At 36.2% G+C, this 27,219-nt stretch overlaps 1 protein-coding gene across 1 annotated transcript; it reads left to right on the top strand.

Moving 5' to 3' along the window:
• Positions 1 to 770: 770 nt before the first annotated feature.
• Positions 771 to 26,713, top strand: LOC149844757 (RCC1 domain-containing protein RUG3, mitochondrial-like). The gene is made up of 6 exons (XM_089997328.1): positions 771 to 1,300; positions 2,643 to 2,782; positions 6,744 to 6,935; positions 7,746 to 7,874; positions 11,626 to 11,781; positions 25,834 to 26,713. The coding sequence occupies exons 1-6, from the start codon at positions 771 to 773 to the stop codon at positions 26,016 to 26,018; spliced, it is 1,332 nt and encodes a 443-aa protein (XP_089853454.1). The 3' UTR covers positions 26,019 to 26,713.
• The last annotated feature ends 506 nt before the right edge of the window (positions 26,714 to 27,219 follow it).

Here is a 27,219-nt window from a genome sequence, read left to right as displayed (position 1 = left end):
ATTCAGACTCAGATGATAAAAAGCTAATCCCAAGTTGAATTTTGTTGACAAGTTTTAAATAAATTTTGTAGTTTCCATACTAAGTTTTAGGAAAATAAGACAACCTGACCCAAGATCCAAACAGGTTGGCTCCACCGGAACCAAACTTGAGTGCCAACCCAGCAAGCCCAAACACACATGGGTCAGGCATGGGCTCAAGTTTATAAAACCAAATAATAACCCGTCTAGGACGGTGCCTTTTGGTTCATGTCATTGCTGGGTTAACCCGAACCGAACATGAACCAAGACGAGACCGGATCCAAACACTTTGCAACCACCAATTGTCTAAGGCGTCTTTGGATTCGTAGAGTTGGGTGGAATTCAAATCCAATTTTGTCAAAATTCTCTTATCCGCTGTTTGTGATGAAAAAATCAGTGTTATCAAAATCAAATTGAAATCGGCCTTTTTTCTATTCAACGCCGGGCCCGATTCAGCTATATCGGGCTTGATTCAGCCTGTTTATATATGTAATTATTTTTCTTTTTGATTTTTATTATTAAAAAAATCATTTGTTTAAATAAACCGATTCGTTCGAACCGGACTGATTCAAGTTTTTTTTTTTGGAAAATTAATTCCATTCAGAAACCAATTCTCACAACATTGGAAAAAAAATTCTGATGGAAATGGATTCCGAACCCAACTAATCCTACGGTTTCTACCAACCCAAACATACCCTTAAAAAGAAAACATCAAAGGGGGCCCTTTTGATTCTGAAGGGGTTGGCGGGATGATGGGCAGAGGGAAGCACCTGATCAGCGGCCTGAGAGCCTCCCTCTCGCCGCTGGTGCAGTCCTATTCCGCCCTCCCGGCGCCACGCATCTCCTTCAGAAGCGACGGAAACAACGATGATGGCGGCGGATGCTCGGTGGTGGTGGAGCTCCTCTCTTGGGGGAGAGGAAGCTCCGGCCAACTGGGCGGTGGCGTGGAGGAGACCAGGTTCTATCCGACCACCGTCGCATCCTTCCGTCTCCCTCCCGATTTCTGCCTCTCTCCCGTTCCCGGCCGTCTTCCTGCGGCGGCGCCGTCGTCGTCTCCGCCGTCCGTCGAAGTGGGTACCTCGTGTGGGTTGTTCCACTCCGCCCTTCTGATCAACGGTAAGATTTGGTTCTGGGGAAAGGGTGATGGTGGTAGGCTCGGTCTCGGCAATGAAGATTCTGCATTTACCCCTGTTCTCAATCCGAAATTGGAATCGGTTCGGAGCATTGCTCTCGGCGGGCTTCATTCTTGCGCTCTCACTTCCGATGGGGATGTCTTCACATGGTTAGTTATTTTCGTGCTTTTGATGTTTCATTGAGAAAATTCAGCTTCCGTTTCTTTGAAATCTCACTAAAATGCAATTAAATTTGTTGGGTATCTCTGCAATTAATTGATCGAGTCTTATCTTCTGATGACATTAAGGTAAGGTAGTTGGAGATCCCGACAATCATTCGTAAATTCGCATTCTTAGTTATATGAATGAGATGTTGAGGCGGTTGATTGTAACTGATAAAGGGTATTAATTTTAAATGCATAAATTGTTGTTTCACTCAAATGTTCTTTCAGTGGCAGTTTTTGTTTAGCAATGCTGATAAAAGAGAGAAACGATTTTGTCAGCTAAATAAGGTTATGGGAGACAAGAGAGTTAAATCTGTAAACAAGTTACTAAGAAAATGGAAGGGAGTTGTTATCAAGATTTCTTCAAGTCATCTGAACATGCATCAAGTCTTTATGATTAACTAAGAACTGGTGTCATTTGAAAATAGTACCTTATTTCTCCAATAAGTACCAGAAGAAGGCCTTACCCCCTTGGAGCAAGTCAATATCTGTCACAATCTATCAGTAGATCTGAGTTGCATTGTCATCCTATTCATATGAATATGCGCTCATCCCTTGTGTGAATTTCACAACCATGATATCCTGCTGCCATTTCTATGCATAGTTCTGGTTGCTATGTCCTGCAGTATCCAGAAATTGCTTATGCTTGAGAACTCATTTTATAGGAAGACTATTGTTTGAAATTCTAATGAATTACTCTACAAGTGTTTCCACTATTAACCTTTGTAATCCACTCACAACCATATTGGCCTTGATCTTGATGTATATAAGCCACCTTCTTTTGGAACATATACCATACAACAACTTTGAACATCTTTGGGATCGAGTTCTAATTCAATTCCTAAAGAAAACATAACAAATCTTACCAAGAAGCTACATAGCCTGGGGCATTCTTCAAAGCCATACCATATCCAGCACCTTTTCACCTCTTGTCATGACCAACATCTGCTCCGTTGATCTTCAAAACTGTTGCAAAGTCTATTTCACTGTCTCACCAGTGGCTGACATGAATTTCTAAGGAGCTTCTAGGACCTTCTTGAGAGAATGATAATCTAGTCGTTGTGGTATACCATGAATGGAGGTCATGTTCATAACAATGGTACTGATCTCGCAACCCGCATGAAGTAATCAAGAGAACCTCATTGATATGTTTAAATATTTCATTTTTAACAGATTCATAACTCTTTTAAACTATCCATAGTTAGACTTTTGTTATGAAGCTTCCATTTCGAATTTTGTCATTCCATCTAATATACAAGAGTGAGCACCACCTGTTTCAAGAATGCAGGGGTTATGGTGGATTTGGGGCACTTGGGCACTCTGTCTATCATAGAGAACTGCTTCCTAGGCTGCTGCAATATGATTGGGGTGGAAGGATCAGTCATCTTGCAACTAGTGGAACTCATACTGCAGCTGTTTCCGAGTCTGGTACTACTTTTGATCAATTGACAACCTATTAGAGAATTGCCTTGTGGCTGCAGAGTACTTTATATTGTCTGAAAGTTTTCAGCAAGTGCCAGTTTTGTGTTGAAAGATATCTCGTGCACTTTCAAACAGTCTGCTCTTTTATGGATATATTTTGTAAGCATGATGCTACTAGTGTTGCTATAGATAAATGTCTCCTTAGCTGGTAGTGTACATTTTTATGAAGAAAACTTTACTGGTTAAATCAAGGAGGGATTCTACAGAGCTTCTGAAATGAATATGATTGCACTCTTGCATAAGTTCCTTTATATTTAAACATCTGTGCTTTTCTTGTTTATTTTGTGTTCTCAGTTACATAATTGTGAGGTTATATTGACAATGGTGTCAGATTGAGTAAAAGCAACTTGCAGCTATGATTTCTCAATTAGATTGTACCTCAGTCGTTTGTAGCAAATGTTAAAATATATTGGTATGTATATATATGTATACTTATATACATACATATATTTGCCAATATATGTATATATAGTATATATATTTAACTGTTTTCTATTGTATATGTTTTTCCTTTGTATGAGCATTTTAGTCTTTTTACATGTATGTAATAAGTACTACCCATTAGGGGCAGACTTATCTTTTTGTTCTTTATTTTATTTTTTGTATTGAACAAGGGCAATATGGGCTCTATCTATATAGTCATTGGGACCTCCCCGACGGCTATATTTATAGCCATTGGGAGCATCCCAACAGCTATATGGAACCCCATATTGCCTATATAAAGGGGTTGGAACCCCTTCTTGTTTGAATGCTTGTTCTCAAGCATTCGTTATTAATAAAAATCCATATTTTTGCATAATCACCCGTCAGGGAAGCTGATTGGGAAAGGCCATAGGAGGAGAGATCTCTACTACATGGATTTCCTTCATGTTCTCAAAGAAGCTTTTGTAATTTTGTTAAGGAAAAATATATTAATCTATGGCATAAAAGATTAGGCCATCCAAAGATATCTAAATTATCTTTTTTTTCATTTTTGAAAAACTTGTCTTGAAAAAGAATTCATATGTAATTGTATTCTTGGAAAAATGAAATTTATTCCATTTGGCCCTAAAACTTTTGTCTCTCAAAAACCCTTTGAACTTGTGCATTCAGATTTATGTGGACCGGATCCAGTCATATCGAAAGGACTTTCTTACTACGATGATTACACGGGATATACTTGGATTTATTTCCTTAGTAAAAAATATGAAGTTTTTTCATGTTTTAAATAATTTCACAAACTTGTGCAAAATCAATTTCAAACCAATATTTTTACTTTTCGATCTGACTCAAAGGGAATATTTATCAAATGACTTCAAAAATTATTTTAAAGAAAATGGTATTTCACATAAAAGATTTTGTCTAAATACTCCTCAATAAAATGGTTTGGTCGAAGGAAAACATTGTCATATCATTGAAACAACACAAATCTTATTTCTAACAATTTTGCGGGTATGAATGAAGATTTTCATAGTTTTTTTTGCAAATCTAACCCAGCAGATGCATTTGGCGTGGTCCATTTGCTAGAAATCAATTGTTGGATCATCGTAATCGGATCAAGAAATGTGATTTTTTATGTTTGAATATTTATGAAAATTCTAAGTCATCAATTTTCAACCCTTAAAAGATCCTTCTTATACATCGTAATTGGATGATCCAAGAGTCTGTTTCTATAAAACCAAGCTTCTAGATCACATCCGTATGATGAAATTTTCGAAAAAAAGTAAAAAACGTATGAAAAACTTGGTTTAGACATATTTGGTTGGTAACCCTATGTATGTATACTTATATACATACGTATATTTGCCTATATATATGAGTGTATATATGTATATATTAGTATATATATTTAATCGTTTTCTATTGTAATAGGATTTTCCCTTGTAGTGGCATTTTAGTCTTTTTACATGTATGTAATAAGTACTGCCCATTAGGGGCAGACTTGTCTTTTTGTTCTTTATTTTATTTTTGTTCTTTTTTGTATTGAACAAGGGCAATATGGGTTGAAATCCCTTGTTTGAATGCTTGTTCTTAAGCATTTGTTATTAATAAAAGTCCATATTTTTTATACTCTTGTGATTGCCCTTAGTGGCTATTGTATGCACTTTGTGTGCTTTTGTATTTACCATTGATTGGCTTTTTGTATTGTCCATTTGTGGACAAGTTGTATTCTTTGTTTCTTGTTCTTGTAAGCCCTTAGGGGCTTTATTATTGTTTATGCTCATTTCATTACATTAAATACACACACATACCAATGGGGGCTCAGCTTGTCTGGTAGGAGCAGCTAGTGCACGGCACCTTGTGTTGGGGTGTTGCAGGTTCAAAACCCAATGGTATAGTTGTATAATTGGTAGGGGTCTGCCTAACCCCAGCTTGCCTTTCAAAAAAAAAAAAATACAGACACATGTGCTTGTCTATAATTATATACATTCAGAATTCTTAATGCAATAAAACATGAATATCATCTGAAGTACAAACACTTGGACAAAAATTCTAAATCATTATGATTAAAAACATCAAATAACAAAACTAAGTTGAGAATTTTTGCATAATGTAAATGGTGACAAATTTTAAAATAAAAAGAACACAAGTGAATAACAAATAACACTGAAGATCATAAAAGTATATGGATAAAGTTAGACGCAGTGTTGCTTATGTCTTATTCTTGTTTGACTGTGTCCATGAAGTGTCATGGTGTGTCCAATTATCTTATCATGTCAACACAGGATACACATGCTAAGTGAAGTGTCCATGTGACATAGTTTCTAGAAGAGGCTATGCACAATCTTTAGTAGTAACAGGTTCTCAAATGTTGAAAATTGACCAGGGAGAATGATGAGTAAGTTTATGGGGAAAGATCCATGGACAGATCATGCTTCTGAAAGAATGAAATGTTCATCAAACAAGCATTCAAATTTGGTGCAGTACAAAATTAACTTAGTTGATCCAAAAAAGCTGTTACCATGTAAAATTTTATAACTCCTTCAAATGAAGCTGAATATTCTCATTAGCAGGGAAAAACATCTTGTATAATAACCCTTTGACAGCATGCATGCATACATGCACATCTGCTCGCATGCATGTCTACGTGTGTGAGATAAATAGGAGACAAAATGTGCCCTCAACTTGTATGCTTATGATACAAGAGGCATGACTTCTATAAGAGTACGATAAATATTTTTGTTATCATAGTGCATTAGTATCTCTAGGTAAATTTCTTTTGTAAATATCGTAACTATTCTTAAACCAATTTAATTCCTCATGTGAACTATAAAATTCCCCAAAGTTTCCATGTGATAGGGCTGCACAATGAGCCGAGCTAACTCGGGCTCGGCTTGTTTAAGCCTGGCTCGGACTTGTCCGAGAAATTAAACAAGCCGAGCTTGAATAAAAGCTTAGGCTCGTTAAAAATAAATGAGCCAAGCTTGATCAAACACTAAAACTCGATTAAGCTCGGCTAATGCTGTTATGTAATGATTAGGATTAGAATATGTAGAATTTTTGTTGCCAAAGTGCCACAAAAGGTACTTTCAGCCAGGTGGGTAGTTCATTTGACGTTCTTGTGTGAGGCGCGGGGATTGAATCCCATTGTCTACACACTCTCTTCAACGATTTTTTTTAAAGAAAACAACTCGAGCCGAGCCGAGTTTGTAACTTTGTAGACAAGTGTTTAAGCTTGGCTCGAGTTCATGTCGAGATTGAACATGGGGTTTTTTGAATGAGATGAGCTTTTTTAGCCTAAGCTCGGCTCGAGCCCGGCTTGTGTGCACCCCTACATGTGACTCTTGAATGCTATGTAGGTATAGGGTTTTCTTTTTCTTTTTTTTTTTGGGTCCTTCCCTAGATATCCAGGAGCTTTCTATTCTTGTTTGTTTTTACCTTATTTTTTATTATTATTTTTATTGTGATTGATGGTGATTGGTTGTAGGTGAACTTTTCACCTGGGGTCGAGATGAAGGTGAAGGTAGATTAGGCCTTGGAAGTGGTGGAGCCCCAGATGAGGGTGCTCTTGGGACCCCTACTAAGGTAGAAGCTTTGCCGGTGCCTGTTGCTGCTGTTGCGTGTGGTGGATTTTTCACAATGGCATTAACAGCAGATGGACAATTATGGAGTTGGGGGGGTGAGACTACAAAATTCTTCTAAATGTCCTTTTACAATTGTAAACAAACTACATTAATCTCTTTTGATTTTGTTATTAATTGTTGTTTGTATGTTAAAGTTCCTTACTCGTAGATTTTTGGATTTTCTATGTAAAATGGGTATTTCTATTTCATGATACCCAGCAAACCCGTGTCGTAATTATGGCTGTTGCCGCATATAGGCTTGCTTTTGTCCTAATAATTTATAACTTCTACTTATTGCAATGTGTGTGTCCTACCAAATACCAGCACCGGTATCCACAGGACAATGAGTTTTGCACTTCACCATCACAAATCAATTAAGAATCAACAAAGTGTATTCTTTGCAGGGTTTGCTTGTAAAATTACTATTGCAGTTCATAATGTTATAAGGGGGTTTTGTGTTCATGGTAATTTAATCTGGGTCAATTAGCTCAGATGAGATGAAATGGTCTCTAGGTCTTTCACATAATTATTGATAGGAATATTCTTGTAACATGCTAAACCAGAAACTGTTTGTCATATTTATCTCAATGGGATAGACGAATAGGGAGTCATGCCTATCACTATCAGGCATAGTGCAAAGTACTGAAAGCAGGACCATCAGCATATAAGAAATTCTATGCTAAGTATGATCCTTATGTGGATGAAAGAGCAAGGTTTAATGGAATAAAAGACTTTTTTGGCTCCTAATGCTTTGGTTTCTTCTTTTCATGTTGTAAAGATTGGCCTTGTAGATTGTGTATATTGGAATATTTTCGTATCTCTTGACCGAATCTTTCACAAGATTTTCTGTCTTTTACTTTTGGCAGGCAACTCCAACTTTGAGCTTGGGAGGGGCAATAAAGTCAGTGACTGGAGACCCCAGCCTGCTCCTAGCCTTGAAGGCGTTCACATTATTCAGATAGCATGTGGTGGATATCATTCTGTAGCATTAACTAGTATGTCAAATTTTTATTGAACAGAAATCTTTTGTTATGGTTGTAAACTGATGCACATCTAGTTTCCATCAGCCTTCATTGTTTTGTTCTATAACTTATAGTTATCTTGATTTTTTTTTTCAAGAAGAAAAGCGAAAAACTTTGTTATGAAAACAGGGTTGCAAGAGAATGGACAGCTTGGTAACAAGATGTCAAATAAGCTATTGTCTTTGAAGGCTGTAATATTAATATTTCCATCTTTTCTTCTATACCATACATCCTTCATCCAAGATGGACCATTTAATTTCTATTATGTCAAATTACAATCTAATCTAATTAAGAATCTGCTTCTCTGTGCACGGGATGATGGTATTTGACTATTTTTGGAATAGGTTGGCTGCTATGGGAGAAGCAACTGTTCCTTTATTTAGGTAGCATCCGGCATATATGTACGATATATTTATCTGCTTAGTTTTGTAAAACTGGTTTGTGGTCGTGCAACTGAAGAGAAATATACTTTTGAGGAAACTTGTATTCTCCACAAAGGGGCAACTAATATCTTTTAGCTTTAGAGGTTGCTAAATTTTGATGCCCCTTTGTTAGTAGAACCAGCCAAACAATATGCTCATTTATTAGCAAGGGGGTTCTAAATGTCTAGGCGATGAGACTGCTTTTCTGCATTAGTGATGATAAATGCTATTGGCAATGTATTAGCAGGTTGATGCAATCCAATTGTTTGGTGTAGATTCTGCTGGGAGATCGTCCTTAGTCAGTGATGAGGAAAGAAAGGTAGCTTACATAATTCAATTTGGTGTGGGCTGTCATGACAAGAGTTGGTTGCTGTGCATCATACTCTTCATAAAACCAAGTATGATATACTAGCCATTTTGAGGGTACAATTTGTCTGACAACTGTGACCCTTCCCAGATTCCATGTTCTTGTTGCCAATAAAAATACAGGGAAGATTTAGGGATTGTTCTTTAATGGGACATAGCTACCGTCAAAATAGGGGACTGTTTGTAACTTTGTACTCAATAACTCTAGCAAAAATCTGTTTACTCAATGTTGTGAAAAGCATTGAGGCATAGCGAGGCGCTCCACCAAAAACTGAGGCGAGGCATAAGCCTCGAGGCGTAAAGTGTAAGCCTCAATTTTTTTTTTGAAAACTTAAAAAAACTATAAAAAAATATCTAAAAATACAAATAAATAAAAAAATGCTTTATTGATGAAGCAACAACCAATAAGAAATAGAAAATCTCAAATAAATACTAAAAATTATGATATTAACATGTAAAAGTAACTGAGAAACTGATTATATAACTGAGAAACTGATTATATAATTGAGAAACCAATTATATAACTTAGAAAAAAATTATACAGTTATGAAAAAAACAACACAGCATAACAGGATTAAAAAAACTATAAATAAATATCTAAAAATACAAATAAATAAATAAAGTGCTTTATTGATGAAGCAAGAACCAATAAGAAATAGAAAATCTCAAATAAATACTAAAAAATATGAGATTAACATGTAAAAGTAACTAAGAAACTGATTATATAACTAAGAAACTGATTATATAATTGAGAAACTAATTATATAACTTAGAAACAAAGTATATAACTTTGAAAAAAACTACATAGCATAACAGGTTTAACACCAAAATATAATGTTCTAACATGTATGTATATATGTTTTTCACACAAATACACACAAATTTATATAATTAATTAAATATATAACATATATAATTGAGAAACTGATTATATAACTGAGAAACTGATTATATAATTAAGAAACTAATTATATAACTTAAAAACAGATTATATAGCTGTGAAAAAAACTACACAACATAACAAGATCGACAGCAAAATATACAACATAACAGGAAAAACAAGATTATGTACAAGATTGGCAGGATTAACTACACAGCATAACAAGATTAACAGGATTGAAAAAAACTACACACCATAATGGGATTGGCAGCATATTTGAAAATGGAAAAAAGAAAAAAGGAAGGAAAAAAAGAAGAAAAACAAAGAGAGTGGCGAGCGAGAGCTCAAAGGAGGAGAAAACATAAAAGAAAAAAAAAAGAAAAGGGAAAGGGAAAGAAAAAGGGGAAAAAGAGAAGAATAAGAAAAGGAAGAGGAAGAGATAAAAAGAGGAAAAAAGGAAAAAAATTGCGTACCTCTCTTCTTTTTCTTCTTCTTCTCGAGAGAGAGAGAGAGAGAGAGAGAGAGAGAGGCCCCGACCCTATTTGCCCCCAAAAATTGGTCAAATGGGGGCGGGCTTTGACCCCCATTTGACCATTTAAAAAAAATGAGTGTGCGTCGCCTTGAGGCGTACGCCTCAAGGGCTTTGCGCTTTTTACATGCGCCTCAAGGCACAAGGGGCCTCGCCTTGAGGCAAGGCGTGCTTTTTGCGCCTTGAGGCGTGTTTTTAACAACATTGGTTTTACTCAATCTATTGATTTACTAGCTAATGACAGAGCAAAGTATAAATGGTTACTCATGGGATGAGAATTATGATAAGTGGCACAAGTATTTGGGTCCTGAGGATGATAAATTGATCCTTATCATCTAGTGATTCTTATCCATGTAGGGCGCATTGATTTAGTGATGCAAAACATGATTACCATTTTTACCCGGAACTTTTGTTGATTCAACTTGGTAATTAGTCTTTTTTTTTATTAAGCTGTTCTGTATCTTCTGTTGCTTCCTTGGCTGCACATACTAACCATTTTTTTCATTATAAAGTCCGTGGCATGTTCTTACATTGGAGACAGAAGTTCGAGAAAGAATAAAATACCATTTTCATTCATTATATATAAAAGGGTGCATTCAAATACACATATATAAGCAATTGTTTGCTGAACTAGTATACCAAACCAGTTGTCCCAAATGCTAATCATCATCAGAGTAAAAGATAAGTGAATCTATGTCTGTTTTATCCTACGGGGCCTGACTTGCATGATGTTGGCATGCAGGTCTTAAAGAGTAGTTTGCAGACATAGTTTCAAACTTTAACTGAAACCCATGGATGCTTGCAAATAGAGAATCTGAACTTTCAAGAGAAGTGAATAAAAGGCTGGTGGAGGTAGCTGAAACATGTTCAAAAACATTTTACATAGCAGAGATTCTCCTCCCATAGCAAGTGCCTCAGCCAGACCAACAACAGTTGATCTCTAATTTTGTTGACATGGGTATATTGGCAGTTGTTACCTAAGAGATTGAGTTTCCTGGACAAGTTGGTATTTCTTGTCCCAACCTGATGATCAATTTTGCTAGTTGCAACTTTGAAATTAAATCATGCACTACATGAAAATTACCAAGATTTGCACTGGTTTTCTTTCATGAATACCTAGTCAACACTACATAATAAGCTCTTTTTTTAACACTCCAGTTGACACATTTTATTTTAACTAGTTCAGTTTCCATGACAATCCTATGTGCATGCACATTTTTCATGGATTAAGTTCTGGACGATATCCGGCAGCACTGGGCAGTAGGCATTTAATTCACTGAAGTAGCTGCATTTTTACTATATATCATAGCAGCTAGAGTAAGCAGTACTAGACGGGAAGGTGTCTATGACAATTGACAACTAGCAAACAAAGGATCAAACTGACTCCATGGTCAAAGCAAAACTTTGTTAAATGCTAATAAAAGATCAAGAAGCAAGTGACTCTTTATTTTCATGATTTTCAGAAATTTTAAATAATGAATGGCTACAAAGTTGATTTAATGATCTTGTGCATATTGTGTATTTCAGATGAAGGAAAAGTACTGACATGGGGCCATGGAGGACAAGGGCAGTTGGGTCATGGCACAAAACAAAATGGTGAAATTCCAAGTGAGGTTGAGGGTCTTGGTGGGGAGCGTGTTGTTTATATTGCATGTGGTAGTTCATCATCTGCTGCAATCACTGGTATGATTTATCCTCTTCATTTCAGAATATTCACATCATGTGCCTTTAGTGGACCATCACCAATGTGTATATAGTTTCTAGATGAGCACCTTTAGAGGAGGAAGTGCCAACTTATAGGATTTAAAAGCTGTATATGCATCCTATCTGCAGATACATTCATGAGACATTCATGAGAGAACCATCTGCGATGTGAAATGCACCACAGCATGACTTGCAATTTGTTAAAATAGACTCATTATTTGTCATGTGACATGATGCTCCTGAATCTATTAACCAACCTGAACTGATACTGGGAATACTTACAAGAGCGCAACCGGAGGTATTCGTGGGAGAAGCAACAACTGTGGAACTGGACAAAGAAAGATGTTGGTAGATCTGCTATTGTAGCTGGTCTAACCTGGAGTGAAAAGAGGATTGTACATCTGAAGTAGAAGACACAACTGTAGATATATTTTCTTCTTCCTTCCTTCCTTGGATTCTTCTCACTGCTCACTGCATTGAATACAACCGTCCCATTCTCACATTCTTCTTTCTTAATTTTTGAATAAGCCACGTTTCATGTGGCCCAACTCCTTGCAGTAATGGCACCTAACTCCACTCATATCAAACTTAGGTGCTCCACTCTTGTCCCTACCATCTTGTTTGGTAGCCACCATAACAATATCTCGAGCTGGGTAAGATTGAAAAGACCTCATTTTGGTGCTCAGAGAGAGTCCGGAGGCATGTCTTGTGAATAATGACATTCACATTATCATATTCGGGGCAAAGTTGTTAAATTGTAATTCATAACATTGTATTCTCTCTATATATATTTTATATATATAAAGGAAGATACATATATATATATATATATATATATATATATATATATATATATATATATATATATATATATATATATATATAATATTTCTGTCTTGTTCTAGCCATAGGGGTATTTTAGTCATTTCTCCATTTTGTGCATATTCATATTATTGAATATGATTGTAATTCTTTTGTTTTTATTTTTTTATTTTTTTATTTTTTATTTTTAAATTGAATGTCGTGTACCTTGGGGGGGCCACCTTCTAGTCGTTGGGCCCCTCCAAGGCCAATTCTTTTCTATATAAAGGGGCTTCCCCCTTGTATTTGTTTAAGGCTTTGAGACAAAGCCATTCACTTCAGATGCTGCTGCTCTGATACCATGAAAAAACTGCCTTTGGGCTGGCGTATTTTGTGAAGAAATCGATAAAGGAATGAGGAGAGAGAAAAAACTCTTCTTGGGGAATCGGCAGCCACTCTCTTTTCTTAATGACTGCACTAATACATCATTAAGCTTAATAGGGTTACAATATTTTACATGGACGAAACTGCCATGTATTAGTAATACATATTACATTAAAATATAAAACATGCATGTGCTGTATCGGATATGGATCCTCTACTGGATCCATATCCGTTCCATATTCTAATACAAGGTACCCTCCCAAACCCTTTCCATCAATAACTGCTATCATAAAATCAGACTAAAATTCAAAGTTGGTCCGATCTAACTTCACCAGAGTAAGTTGAATTGGGTCTCCCTTCTCCATACTACCACAACTCCCAAACTACAGATTCACGACACTGCACGCACACTCAGTACAACTTAATATGATTCAACTCAAACTGAATAAATCTCACTACAGCACTTGCAAATCATGACAATATTGCAATAACAATTACTTCACCAAAATACTCACAAGAGCAGCCTATTGACGCCCATAGTGAATAAATACCAACCACACCCACAAACAACACAAAATAGGTGTCTAAAATCACACACTACAATATCGTGCCCAAATATGGTTGTTACAACAGTTGATAAGAAACAAATATCCCAAAACTACTTTATTGCCAGCAATAGAGTGCCCAAGAATGTTAAGATATATCTCCTTGTATATACATATATTATATATATTTATTCATTGTAATATTTTTATTTTTTATTTTTTATTATTTTTGGTCAATAAGGTTGACCTTGACTAGCCGTTAGACTAGGTCTAATGACTAGTGAGTTCTCTTCTCACTCCATGTTACTCTCTCCTCTCCCTCTCTCATTTGTATGTAAATAGGGTTTTCCTGCCATTGAAAGTATGTTTCTTGCATACTTGGTTCATCAATAAAATATTAATTATATATATTGTGTGCCTTCTTTTGGTGTGTGCCTTTAGTGGCATATGTGAGCATGCCCATAGTGGCCCTTTGTGCTTGTCCACTTTGGATTCTTTGGCAGACTTTCATTCGTGTTTGAAGGCCCTCTATTCTTTACATGATATAAGAGCCATACTATTGTCTTTTGGAGATAGGCAATCACATGTTCGTGAGTTCTTGAAAAGCTCTCCAAAGTGTTCGTGTGATCGTGGTATGGTGTTCATGGTGACTCAAGTGGGCATGTTTCTCTACATCAACCTATTTTGCTCTTGTTCTCTCTCTCTCTCTCTCTCTCTCTCTCTCTCTCTCTCTCTCTCTCTTGTAAACATGAAAGACAAGGCGAGTATTACCGTTCTCTCCATTAAGTTAAATGATCCTAATTATGTAATGTGGTCTTCAATCATGAAGCACCATATTTGGGGCAAGGGTTTGTGGGAACTAATTGTTGGGTCTGATCCAGAACCTAAGCTACTTCTCACAAAAGGAATGGGAAGGACATTGCATTACAAGATGATGAGATGATCAAAGCCATAACCGACTATGAGAAAAAATGAGAGTGGAGAATGAGACATACAAAGATCATGTCATAGCTCATTACCAGCGTAGACATTATGAAGTGTTCTAGTCTTGCTAAATTTGAGTGTTCCAATGATGCATAGGAATACCTCAAAAATATGTATTCTTTCAAAGATATTATACATGTGTGCAATCTTTAAGATAAAATTAGAACCATGACACAAGGGGATATATGCATGAGAGAATACTACAATGCTCTATCTGAACTTTGGGAGAAGTTGGCTATTCTTAAACCCAAGTGGCATTATCTCTTGGACATCGAATTTCGTAAAAAAAAAAACAAGTTGATGTGGAGCGTTTGTATCAATTCATAAATAGGTTGCGACCTGAATTTGAAACAACTCTTATTCATAGAGAAAAATTTTCCTCTATCGTTCATATTATTGAAGAGCTAAGCATGGAGGAGAATAGGTTGAAGAGACATACTTTTGAGAATGTTGATGAATTCGTTCTAGCGGTAACTCGCACATACAAGCTACCTCACTTTGGGAGATAAGGAAATCAATATGACAACAAAAGAGAAATCGGGGCACATTAAACCATTATATCTCAAGTTGAGAAGAAGGGAGGAGAAAAAAGGTGACTTCGGTTGGTACACCTCAAGAGACTAAAGACATGAGCAACTCTCAAGAAGACACATCCGTTAGAAGTATGTATTTATCTTAATTGGTGGAGGCTCTTTAGCCTCTTCTTATAGGGTCATCTTCTTCAACTGGAGCCGCGATCTCATCTTACTCTGATCTCGGTACGCCTTCTTGGCTTCTTGATTTCTGTGCATCTAAAGCCCTTTATGGATTGAAGCAAGCACCAAAAGCCTTAGTTGTCATAGGCGCTAGGCAGAGCCTAGGCGAAGGCCTAGGCAGACTAGGCGGTATGCCAAATAAAAAAATAAAAAAACATACAAAATATGTAAACAAACTACTAAAATTAATAAAAAACATGTATATAACATAAAATCAATCAACAATAAGCAATAGATAAATAATAACATGTCATCGAACACTGTAAAGCAATTATATTATATAACCTGCTCAAATAAATTAAAAAGCCAGTTCCATTGTTTTAAAAAATAATAAGAATCTAAAAAAAAGAAACATGTAAATTCGCTAAATTAAAAGGAGTAAGCAACAAATAACATAAGTTCATATATTAATATATATCATATATGTGAAAAACAAATACATAAACTGTACAATATATACATACATAAATACATACACTTATAATATGTTAATATATTAGCTATACATAAATCATAAAGAGTTACACTAAACAGTCAACAAAAAATATAACTCAAAAAAATAATCAAATAGAGCACACACTAAACAATAAACACTAAAAAGTAAACAGTAAATGTAAATAATATCATTTTTTATAAACAGTAAACAGTAAATGGTAAATTTATAAGCAACATTAAAATCAAAATAAGACAACAGTAAATTCATAAGCATCATCAGAATCAAAATAAGACAACAAAAATTTAATAGTTATCATATATGTGAAAAACAAATACATAAACTATACAATATATACATATACATAAATACATACACTTATAATATGTTAATATATACAAAATTAACATCATTTTTATAAACAGTAAAATAGAGCACACACTAAACAGTAAACACTAATAATATCATTTTTTATAAACAGTAAACAGTAAATGCAAATAAGAGGCACTTTCTAAGCAATACATCATTATGATGATGCTAAAAATGCAAAAGTTCACACAGAATTATGATGATGCTAAATATAAATAGTAAATATTAAAACACAGAAGAAACCCTGTAACGACCCCCACTCATACCCAAGAAAAAATGACATTTTTTTTTAAACAAGTGCAGAAATATTCCCAGAGACTCAGGGCCTTTACAGTTAAAACACAGCCACCACCACAAAGGATTTTACACCCATCATTTAAGCCAAAACACTAACTTTATTTATTAAAGTGCATAGAGTCTGATGTAATGAGATATGCGGAAATACAAAGAGTGTTATAAGCACTTACAATGTCCACCAATGAACACACAAAAGAGATAATACCCAAGTCCACAAGGGACAACACAACACAAAATATAAATGCCTCTTTATTGAAAGAGAGGGAGCTCTCAAGAATAGAAATATACAAAGGGGTTCACCCCTATTTATACAAATAACATGAGAGAAGGGGGAGGCCAAATGGTTTCAAAAGAAGAGCCACAAAGGGGGCTCCCATGGAGTCGTTGGGAGCCCCCAATGACTCAATGGTGGGACCCCCTTAAGTGGGTAAAAAAGAGGAAAATAAAAAAATAAATATAAACAATAAAAAGAGGAGAAAAACAAGTACCTCTAATGGGTACATGTGAAATGACTAAAATACCCCTATCGGGTATTGAATATATATATATATATATATATATTTATATATATATATTGATTACATGTATTTTAACATCTGAGACATAAGCAAATGAAATATAAGTAAAGCAAAAAGAAGAGTCACGTTGTCCAAAGGAATCTGTCAAGCAGTCATATAGTCCCCTCGTAGCTCCTCTTAAAAGCAAGTCACCTCACTGACCCCTGAGGCTACGAAAAACACAAAAGTAGGGGTGTTAGAATTCAAAGAATTCTGTGTACGAATCTCTCTAATGAAACAAATAAGTAAAAAAAGCATAAATAAGATTCATACAACATTTTAGAGGGATGCAGTTATGACAACTTCATAATTCAAATAATCATTTAAGCAGTAGTGATCAATTGCTAAATAAGAGGAAACAATTATTATTAATAGGGAACATCAATTATGAAATAAAGACATGTATCATGCAATATGGAGCAATACCATGCAATCACCAATACATCACAAAGGAATAAGTAAATACGCATGATCTATTGCATAGCAGGAATATGCATGATTTCAATGCACATGCACGAATAAATTATTATCTTTATCAAATTCTCTTTTATATGCATGCCCCTATTAAATGTATATAATCTTAGTTCATCTTTTTATTACCGTTGCCTGCGGGTACTTCAAAACGGGTAAAATTTTCTTAGGTCAAGTTAGGTTCTTAGGATAACTTAGCACACAAGTTGTATTTTATTACTGGGTTCCAAACTTAGCCCTCGATCGAAACAACCTTCAGAACATTAGACATTCAAATCTAATGTTGGGACACCAGGGACATCCAAATCCACAAGTGTTACTTTATTGGTATACAAAAACAACAGTTGTGTCTATACACCACCCTTAGGTAAAGTGGTGGACTCTCCTTAAAACCGTGGCTAGGAGAAAAACCTCAATATCGGGTTCAGGGGTAACAACCACGCATACGGAGTTTTAGTATCGTCACGGTTTTCCAAAACCGCAAAGTCTAAGAGTCTCATTTTAAAGAAATGATATCTCAGAACGTATATTACACTGTTCTCTTTATTTATCTTGTTAATAATACTCATTCATCAATTTGCAATTCAACATGCAAAATTAGTAACACAAGTTCGCATGTCTAAATGCGAGACTTATCACGGGATCACAGCCCGTGGAAAACATAGAACAATGCAATATAGAGAAACAATATCAAATGTGACTTTTGTGATGCATTAAAACAAGTAAAGAAGGAGCAACACATGCTCAAAGCTCGCGTAGCCCACAATGATCCATTATTTGATCATTGATGTATCATATGCAAAAATCATAACACGCCATATATGCAACGATGTCACATGCTTTTCAATGCACATTCATATATGCCAATTTAACATTGTGCATGAACTATATGCATGTGTTTATGTAATCATGCCATATATACTTTCATTCATGAATCACCTAAATTAAAACATGTGAACATTCATGCATTTACGTACATGCAAAGCACACATGAATTTCATGTATGCACATGCACTTGAAATAGCTTTGAAATAACATATTGTTTAAGCATGTCACATCAAGTCAAAGCATGTGAAAACTATCATTTTTTTTCATGCATAAAGCTAAGTCTTGCAAATAGCAAATTTGGAAATTTATCTACCAACTGAGTTCTATTCAAGCTGTACATGCATGAAACAAAAGATTTGATTTTTTTATAGGCATATTTTAGTCAATAATCTGGACAATTAATGACAAGGAGAATGGCATGTATTATTGCCTTCTTTTAACAAAAATTTTGTGGGCACAAGACTCAGCCGACCCAGTCGGCTGGGTCTGGTACACTTTCAAACCCATGAGTCGGCTGGGTCAAGCCCTCTGCCCAACTGACCCATTCGGTTGGGGCTGACCTGGCCAAAGTAGCCCAGCCGACAGTGGGTCGGCTGGGGCCTCAAATGCTTAACACAAAGAAACAGAAAAAGAAATTTTTGTTAAAAAAAATGTTTTCCTGTTTTCTTAAAAAGTTTGCAGGTGCATGGCCCAGCCGACTGGGTGCTGACTTAGCAAAACAACCCAGCCGATAGTGGGTCGGCTGGGCCCCCAAGTGCATATCATAATAACACAGAAAAATAAATTTTCTTTCAAAATATCTATTATATATATATTGGTAAAGACCATCATCTGGGCCTGACAAGGTCTGCCAGGCCTGCACCAGCCCAGTCATTGGCTGGACCTGGCAGGGACGAGGCCTGCCCAGCTGACAGCTGGGACTACTGGGCCTGGCAGTGTGCTGGGCCTGCCCGTAAGCCCAACAAAACAGTCATAAAATAATATATATATATATATATATATGCTTTCTAGTGTGCATGTGTGTGCAAATTTATCACACAGGTATGCATGCATGTGCATATTAAAAGAGTCCACGTCCAAGACTGCATGCATGTCAAACATTTAAATTTCACATAGCCATATGTATCTAAATTCACATCCAAGAATATGCAGCCCCTTTTTCACATAAGTATGCATGATTATAAGCTATGTCACACGGACTCGGCTAAGGAGGCGCCGCACCCGAGTCGACACGCCCCGACACGGGTGCGGCTTCGGACTCGGCCTGGACTCGGTCAACGCCGAGTCGGACTCAGTCAACGAGTCGAGGCCGAGTCCGTCCACTTTTTGGACTCGGTCAACTTTGACCGAGTCCAAAATTGTCCATTTTTATGGCAAAAAACAAAAAAAAATGATCTTTTTGTATTTTTTTTTAAAATATATATATATATAGCATGAAAAAAGCTAATTATCATTTAATTCTCTCTCTCATAAGCCCCATAAAAAAATTATTCTTAAATATTATCATTTAATTCTCTCTCTCAATCTTAAAAGCTAATAAATTCTCATCCACGAGTACCAACACTTCTCATCCACCGAGTTCTCTCTCTTATAAAGGCTAATAAATTCTCATCCACGAGTACCAACATTTTTCATCCACCGAGATCATTTAATTCTCTCTCTTTTTTAAATCTAGCTTTGAAAAATTAAAAGCTTTTAATGCTTTTAATTAATGTTATAATTTTAGCAAAAGATGTTTAATGTATTTACCAGAACATGCTTTTAGTTAATGCTTTTAATTAATACCTTGATGATGTTTTATTCCCATGGTAGCTAAGACTCAGCCGAGTCAATGATAAACTCAGCCAAGTTTGGTTCTAACCCAGTTATACTACTATTTTAACTCGGTTAATTCAGGATCTGAGACAACTCTGAAGAGTCACGAGCCGAGTGTCCAAAATTTATATAGATATATGCACACACAGGATATATTATTATATATATATATTTTTTAAAAAAAAAATATTTATATATAGCCGAGTCCCCGTGTCCAAAATTTTTAAAATTGTGCCGCACCCGCACCCGCACCCATGTGACATAGATTATAAGACTCTTAGATTAGAAATACAAGAATTTATGAATTCATGTTTTAAAAGTGCATGGATAGGTAAACATACATTCACGTATGCACAGATTTATGGCCAAGTAAACATGCTTATGCATATATGAACAGATTTTCTCTCAAACCTACATGCATATGCCGATTTTTGCATTAAGTATCCAAGATTTCTTAATTACAACACTATTATACAAACTTTTAATGAAAAATATGTGCATACAATATTGTTTCATCACATATTTACATGCTTCTAATAGTCCATAACATGGATCATCCATGGAAATCGATAATGTCATAATGCAAACACATAACAAGCTATTTTTTTATCATGAAATAAATTTTGTTTTAGCATAAAACTAAGCATGTACAAAATTTTATTTTTGAAAGGATGAAAGGAATAAAAAACACATCTATGGAAGAGGATTCATGAATCCTTAATATTGCATGAAAATCCTATTTATATTAAATTTCTCACTTGATTCAAGAGAGGAAACCCGTACCATGAATGTAGATCGAAGAAAAACAAGGTTGAATGGTGAAAAACGTGGATGGTTTGGAGAAATCGATCTCATCCTCTTCTTCCTCTCTTTTCCTCTCCTTCTCTCTCCTCCTTTTTCCCTTTTTTTTTTTGATGTTTAAATAGACAAAGAGGGGGTGACGCCCCCGGCCCCCTTCTCCAGCCCCTTCTAGATGGGCTGGAGATAGAGGGTTTTCCCTTTTGGGACTCTCACACCCACTTTCCTAATATTTTGAAATTCTTTTATTTTGTTGATTTTTCAAAGTTTCCATTTTAACATACTTTTTAAAACCTTCTTTAGCCTACTTAGGCATGTATAAGGTCTCTATTAAGAAGTCCTAAACAACCATACAATTAAAATTCGGAATTAAATAAAATTAATTAATTAATTAAATATTAAATAATAAATATCCAGAAGCTTCCAAAAGTTGCCCTATTAACTTGGGAGACTTCTTAACATTAATTAACTTCAATTTAAAGGTATTTGATGAATTTAAAGTTGGAAATTCGTTGGGCATGAATTTGGATTTGGATCCGGATCCGGATCCAAGATCCAAATTCATCTCCAAAAATCCAAATGAGTTTTGGGCTGGACCAAATCCAGATTAATATGGGTCTTGGATAGAGTCTAGATCCATATTAATTTAGATAAAATCCATCGGATCCAGTCCGATCCAAATCCGGATCCGAACCGACAAACTACTCATTTTTCAAAAAATGTGATTTTCGGGCTAACCGAAACTTGAATTCAGAAATGGAAAATATCGTTGCGCTCGGCATTCCGAGGCATATCCAATGATATATAGCATGAATATAAATTTTTGAATTTTGCCAAAAAATAACCCGAATTTTGCTTGAATTTAAAAGTCAAAATTAAAAAAAATTCTCACGTTCTAAGTGGCTCGTTTTGGCCTTGCCTGAGACCTGGGTCAAGCCCAGACTCAAAAGCATCAGCCCAAAATCGAGAATCTACCAATTTTTCTTCTATACTTAGCCAAATTTTTGAAAGATCTCAAAATGACTAAGTGTGAAAATACGCAATATTATAAACCCAATCTGAATCAGCCTCAAAACCTAACAATTTCACAACTATGACAAGTACTCACATGGCATTCAGATAGCATGAATTAGAAGCCAAAATAATTCAGCATCAACAAATCAGCCAAATCACCCAATAAATCAACTAAAATAATTCACCATGACGAGAGACAGAGAGACAGATTTTTGAAAGCCAACGAAAGAGAGAGAGAGAGAGGTACATGTACTGTAGAGGAGAGAAACGAATGATTGCTGCTCCACCTTCTTCTTCGTCTTTTTCTTCTTCTGCCCTAGCAAGAGAGAGGAGACACGAGAGAGGGGTGAAAAAGGAGAAAATGGACCTTTTCCCCCTTTTATATGTTGATTTAAGTCAACTACAAAAAAAAGGTGGACTGACCTAGGCTTAAGCCTAGGCGGTCCCAGCCTAGGCGGTAATATAGGGCCCCACTGCTCAAACCTGGTCGCCCAGGCAGTGAGGTTGTGCCTAGGCGCTGCCTTTGACAACTAAGCCAAAAGTATGCTATGATAAATTTAGTAAGGTTATGCTTGATATTGGTTTTAGATCTTGCTTGACTGATACAACTTTGTTTGTTAAAGAATCCAATACAAGTACTGTCATTCTATTTTTGTATGTGAACGACATGATCATCATAGGGGGAAACAAACAAGAAGTTGAAAATATTAAAAAACTTCTTAAAAATAATTTTGAAATGACTAATTTAGGTTTTTAAGATATTTTTTAGGAATTGAAGTTGTCTATTCACCTAGAGGGTATTTGTTATCTCAATCTAAATTTGCTTCTAATATGTGTGACATTACTGATGATAAGAGAGTTGACACTCTCAATGTTACAAATGTTAAAATGAGGATTGATGATGGAGAAACTTTTGATGATCTCACACCTTATCGATAGTTGATTTGGGCACTCTCCTACCTATCGATCACTAAACCGGACATAACTCATGTTGTCTACAAAACTAGCTAATTTCAACATGCTCCTACATCCATTCACATGGGAGCTATTTTACGAATCATTAGATATATTTAGAATTCTATTTCTAGCGGGTTTTTTTTTGTCATCTTCATCTACTTTGTATTTAATTGCTTATACTAATGTTGATTGGGGAGATGATCCTAATAATAGGTACTCAACCATGGGTTTTTTTGTTTTTATAGGTGAATCTCTTATCTCGTGGAGGTGCAAGAAGCAGGAGAATGTCTCCTTTTTGTCGATAGATGCCAAGTATCGATTCATGGCCACCATTACGATGGAGGTGGTCTGGTTAAGAAGATTGCTGACAGATATGAGAATTCAAATAACATGAGCTTTGAAGATGTGTTGTGATAACAAGAGTGCAACTCAACCATACGTTCCACGAAAGAACACAACATATTGTTATGGATTGTTACTATCTATGTATGAGAGGAGTATCTTCAAGGAAACGTTGATATGCCTATTTTACATCCGACTACCAATTGCCAGACTTTTTCACCAAGCCTCTCTTTGCTCCTAAATTTCACTTCCTTCTTAGCAAACTTTCGGTTATTATACCGTAAGTTTGAGGGGGAGTGTTAAAATATGTATTTCATTGTGTGTGTGTGTATATATATATATATATATATATATATATATATATGTGTGTGTGTGTGTGCGCGCGCGCGCGCTTATGTATACATACATATGTATACATATACATATATCTACAATATATATTTTATTCATTGTAGTATTTTTTTATTTTTTATTATTTTTGGTCAACAAGGTTGACCTTGACTAGCCGTTAGAGCTGGTCTAACTCTCTAACGGCTAGTGAGGTCTCTTCTCACTCCATGTTCCTCTCCTCTCCCTCTCATTTGTATATAAATAGCAGTTTTCTCCCCATTGAAAGTATGCTTCTTGCATACTTGGTTCATCAATAAAATATTAATTTTATATAGTATGCCTTCTTTTGGTGTGTGCCCTTAGTGGCATTTTGTGAGTGTGCCCTTTGTGCTTGTCCACTTTGGATTCTTTGATGGACTTTTGTTCGTGCTTGAAGGCCCTCCATTTTTTACAAAGAACACCTTAAAACTCAGCTAGATTTGATTTTTAGGGCTCAAAGCCTCGACCAAATGAAAGCCAACAAAAAAGCAACTAGAAACCATCTCATATGCAAGCCTAAAAACTGTCGACAAATTCACACCAAACAGAATCAGCAAATCTGGACCAAACTTGAAACCAAAATCGGAAAATATTAAAAAATCATAGAAAATCCAATATTGCTCCGATCACTGCAAGTTCATACTTCTAAAATCAATAGCTATCAAATCCCCATAACAAACAGGTCAAACTCAGAGCATCACCTGGCCATGTTGACATCAGCACCTCAAGATTTGTGCCTAATTCAGGTGGGACGAGAATCACAGCACTGCTGCCTTATGGATGCTCCCACAGTGTCCTCTCTAGTTCCATTATGGCTCTGATACCATACTGCGTAATGGAAACCCAAACATTAGATAAGAAGAACACTCAAAATTGTTAGGGATTCGTTAGCTTCAAAAGAATGTGAATATACAACATATAGGGGTTTGACCCCCTTTGTTATACAAGAGGGCAAAAATAGTTGACTAAAGCCTCTAATGATATGTTACAAAAATGCCCCTCACTAATGAACATATGTATACAGTTAGGAGGGTAACACAGATTCATGTAATATGACATTCCTTAACACCTTCCACTACTTTAGCACATGTACCCATTAAAATCTTATAATGGGTTTGGGTTGTGGATTTAGTTAAAAGTGACTCATTATTTGACCTGATATTTAGTTTAATGGGCCCCATAAGAGCTCGACTCGGGCCTGGACCCAAACCCAATTCTGACCTGATAAGATATCAGGTTGGGCTCGTCCCGACAACTTTCGAGCGGGTTCCTGAAAAGGGGTTCTGAGCTCAACCCGAGCCGGGCTGGTTACCCGAAAGCCCGTGGGCTACCCGACCCGGTGTCCAGCCCTAAGTGACAAGAAACAGGCTTTTCTAGCCCTTCTCGTCAATAGAAGGGTTTTTTGGTGGCCCCAAGTTAACTTGGTAGGCTTTGCCAAATGGCTTCATCTTTAGAAGTGTAGAACTTCGCAGTAGAGATGTCCCCTTGCTCTTTGACATGCTATATTTCTGCTCTTCATTCCCAAGTAAGGATGAGTCACGTGTTGTTTTGAGATTGTGATCTCATGCTTAGTAATCCCCTGAGATCAGATAGAAGGGATTACGTAGTGTGACCTCTGGGATGTGATGAGCACTGAGCCTGAGTGAAGGCCCTGAGACAACTAAGCCGACCAATGTTTAGGAGCACAATAATTGGGCTCTCAAAATATTTCTTGGCCTTGATCTGTTTCATTTTCTCATTCAAGCCGTGGGCCGACTTAGCCTTGCCAATGCAACAGAGAACTTATGACCACACAGATGGAGAGGGATTTGTGGTTTGATCAATAGTATTAAATTAGACTCTATAAACATGATATGAACATCACTAAGAGAATGTTTTATGTATGAATCAGAGTCCACATTTTTTACAATGAAAATTTTGGTTATCTTGGGCACTCTGGTAAAGTGTAGTGCCGGACACGTCTAATAATACTGTTAAAGTTGGAAGTGAGTCATTACCTGCATAATATATGACATCATTAGTTTATTTTGCATACTTTGGCATTATTGCTTATAAGGTGCTCTAACATACAAATTGTCTTTATCCATTTTTCTCCATTTTATTTGCAATATCTTTTGGAACTTCAAAATTTTGTTTTTGCTAGTGATTCATCTATCATGGGGTCTCTCGTACCTGTGGTAGTTTCCTATATCAGTCTAACAGTTGCAAACATACTTGGACATTATTAGCACAAACTTTTTCAAAAGCTTAATTCTAGTTTATTACATCATGGGTGATTGGAATACTAATCGTTGACATTTTTTGAGTTACAGATAAAGGGAAATTATACATGTGGGGAAATGCAAAAGACTGTCAGCTTGGTGTTCCAGGGCTGCCAGAGATTCAATCATTCCCGTTGGAGGTCAAATTTTTAATGGATGAAGAATTGAGCCCTCATCATGTTCTTTCAGTTGCCATTGGTGCAACTCATGCAATGTGCTTAGTCAAAAGGACTTGATTGCTGGCTTAAACATTTTGTTTTATCCTCACCATCAATCAAGACTGCCATTGCGTTGCAGTTGAAACATTTTTTTGCGCTTCCATTTGTAACGGTGAGGAAAAGCTTCATGCTTGAGATGAAATTTAAAAATATCAGGATGCATGTTTAGTTCAGGACAGAAGAAAGAAGGATGCACAGAAAGCAACCAGCATTCTGTAACAACGTAGCACCTGTTTCATTTACTGTACGCATGCAGTCTCTAAACTGTTGGTGTATGATGGTTGCTGAAATTGTTTAGGCTACTGGAATTAGCATTACTTCTTCCCTCTCCCCCTTAGAGGTCACAAAATCAAGGCTTGCAGTTAAAATGAAGTAGAACAGGTGCATTTGTAGTTTGAGCAATTATTTTTTTTAGTGTCTAGTTAATCTGTAACAATAACTTTAGAGAAAGCGCAGTTTGAGGAGGTTAATTACTAATGCAGTCGCTATGGTCAGTTCTCTGCACATGCCCCATATTGGAAAGTGAAAATGGGGCATCTTTACCTTTCATTATTGTGACAAGCCGGTGGGATGGTTCTCAAAGAATTGGAGAATTAACTGTATTATTCCTTGTTCTTTTGTATCCCTTATCTTCTACCTTTACATTTATTGAAGATCTGTAGTTCAGCAAAAGAAATTTTGATAGTTGTATAAAGTATTGACACTTTGAAGCGCATGCCTCGTCAGGATTCTTGTGCTATGATATTTTTTACGAGAGCAGATCAGGTGAGGATGCCAAATTCCACAAATTGCATAAAGACTGTGGGGTCCTTGTGAGATGAAGCAAGGACGGTGAAGATGTCAAATCACCTAAAGTGATTTGACGAATCACCTGATCTGCTTTTACATGAAGAATATTGCTCTAAAGCAGATCAAGGTTTATTGGTCTCTCTCTGACGGTAGCCACTTGCAAATTTCCGATTACATCCACTGCTGTCTCCCCCCCCCCCCCCCCCCCCCCCACACACACACACACACACACACACTATCCCAGACTCTCTCTCTCTCTCTCCAACAATCATTTTTTTTGACAGAGAAAGCTGGGTTAGGCAGACCCCTACCAGTTATACAACCATATACCATTGGGATTCGAACTTGCAACGTCCCAACCACAGTGTGACGTGCACTAACTGCTCATACCAGGCAAGTGAAGCCCCCGTTGGTCTCTCTACAATCATGG

The sequence above is a fragment of the Nuphar pumila genome, chromosome 2, assembly GCF_984573655.1.
Source record: "Nuphar pumila chromosome 2, dmNupPumi1.hap1.1, whole genome shotgun sequence".
NCBI classification, from domain to species: Eukaryota; Viridiplantae; Streptophyta; class Magnoliopsida; order Nymphaeales; family Nymphaeaceae; genus Nuphar; species Nuphar pumila.
Note: the sequence above shows the minus strand (reverse complement) of the source record. Positions and strands in the feature narration are given on the sequence as shown.

What these genes read in the sequence shown, in the direction of transcription:
- LOC149844757 (XM_089997328.1), top strand. Translation starts at nt 771, where the DNA reads ATGGGCAGAGGGAAGCACCTGATCAGCGGCCTGAGAGCCTCCCTCTCG. An exon ending in ACAATTATGGAGTTGGGGGG is followed by an intron (nt 6,936 to 7,745) that starts GTGAGACTACAA and finishes TACTTTTGGCAG; the next exon opens with GCAACTCCAACTTTGAGCTT. An exon ending in ATCATCTGCTGCAATCACTG is followed by an intron (nt 11,782 to 25,833) that starts GTATGATTTATC and finishes TTTGAGTTACAG; the next exon opens with ATAAAGGGAAATTATACATG.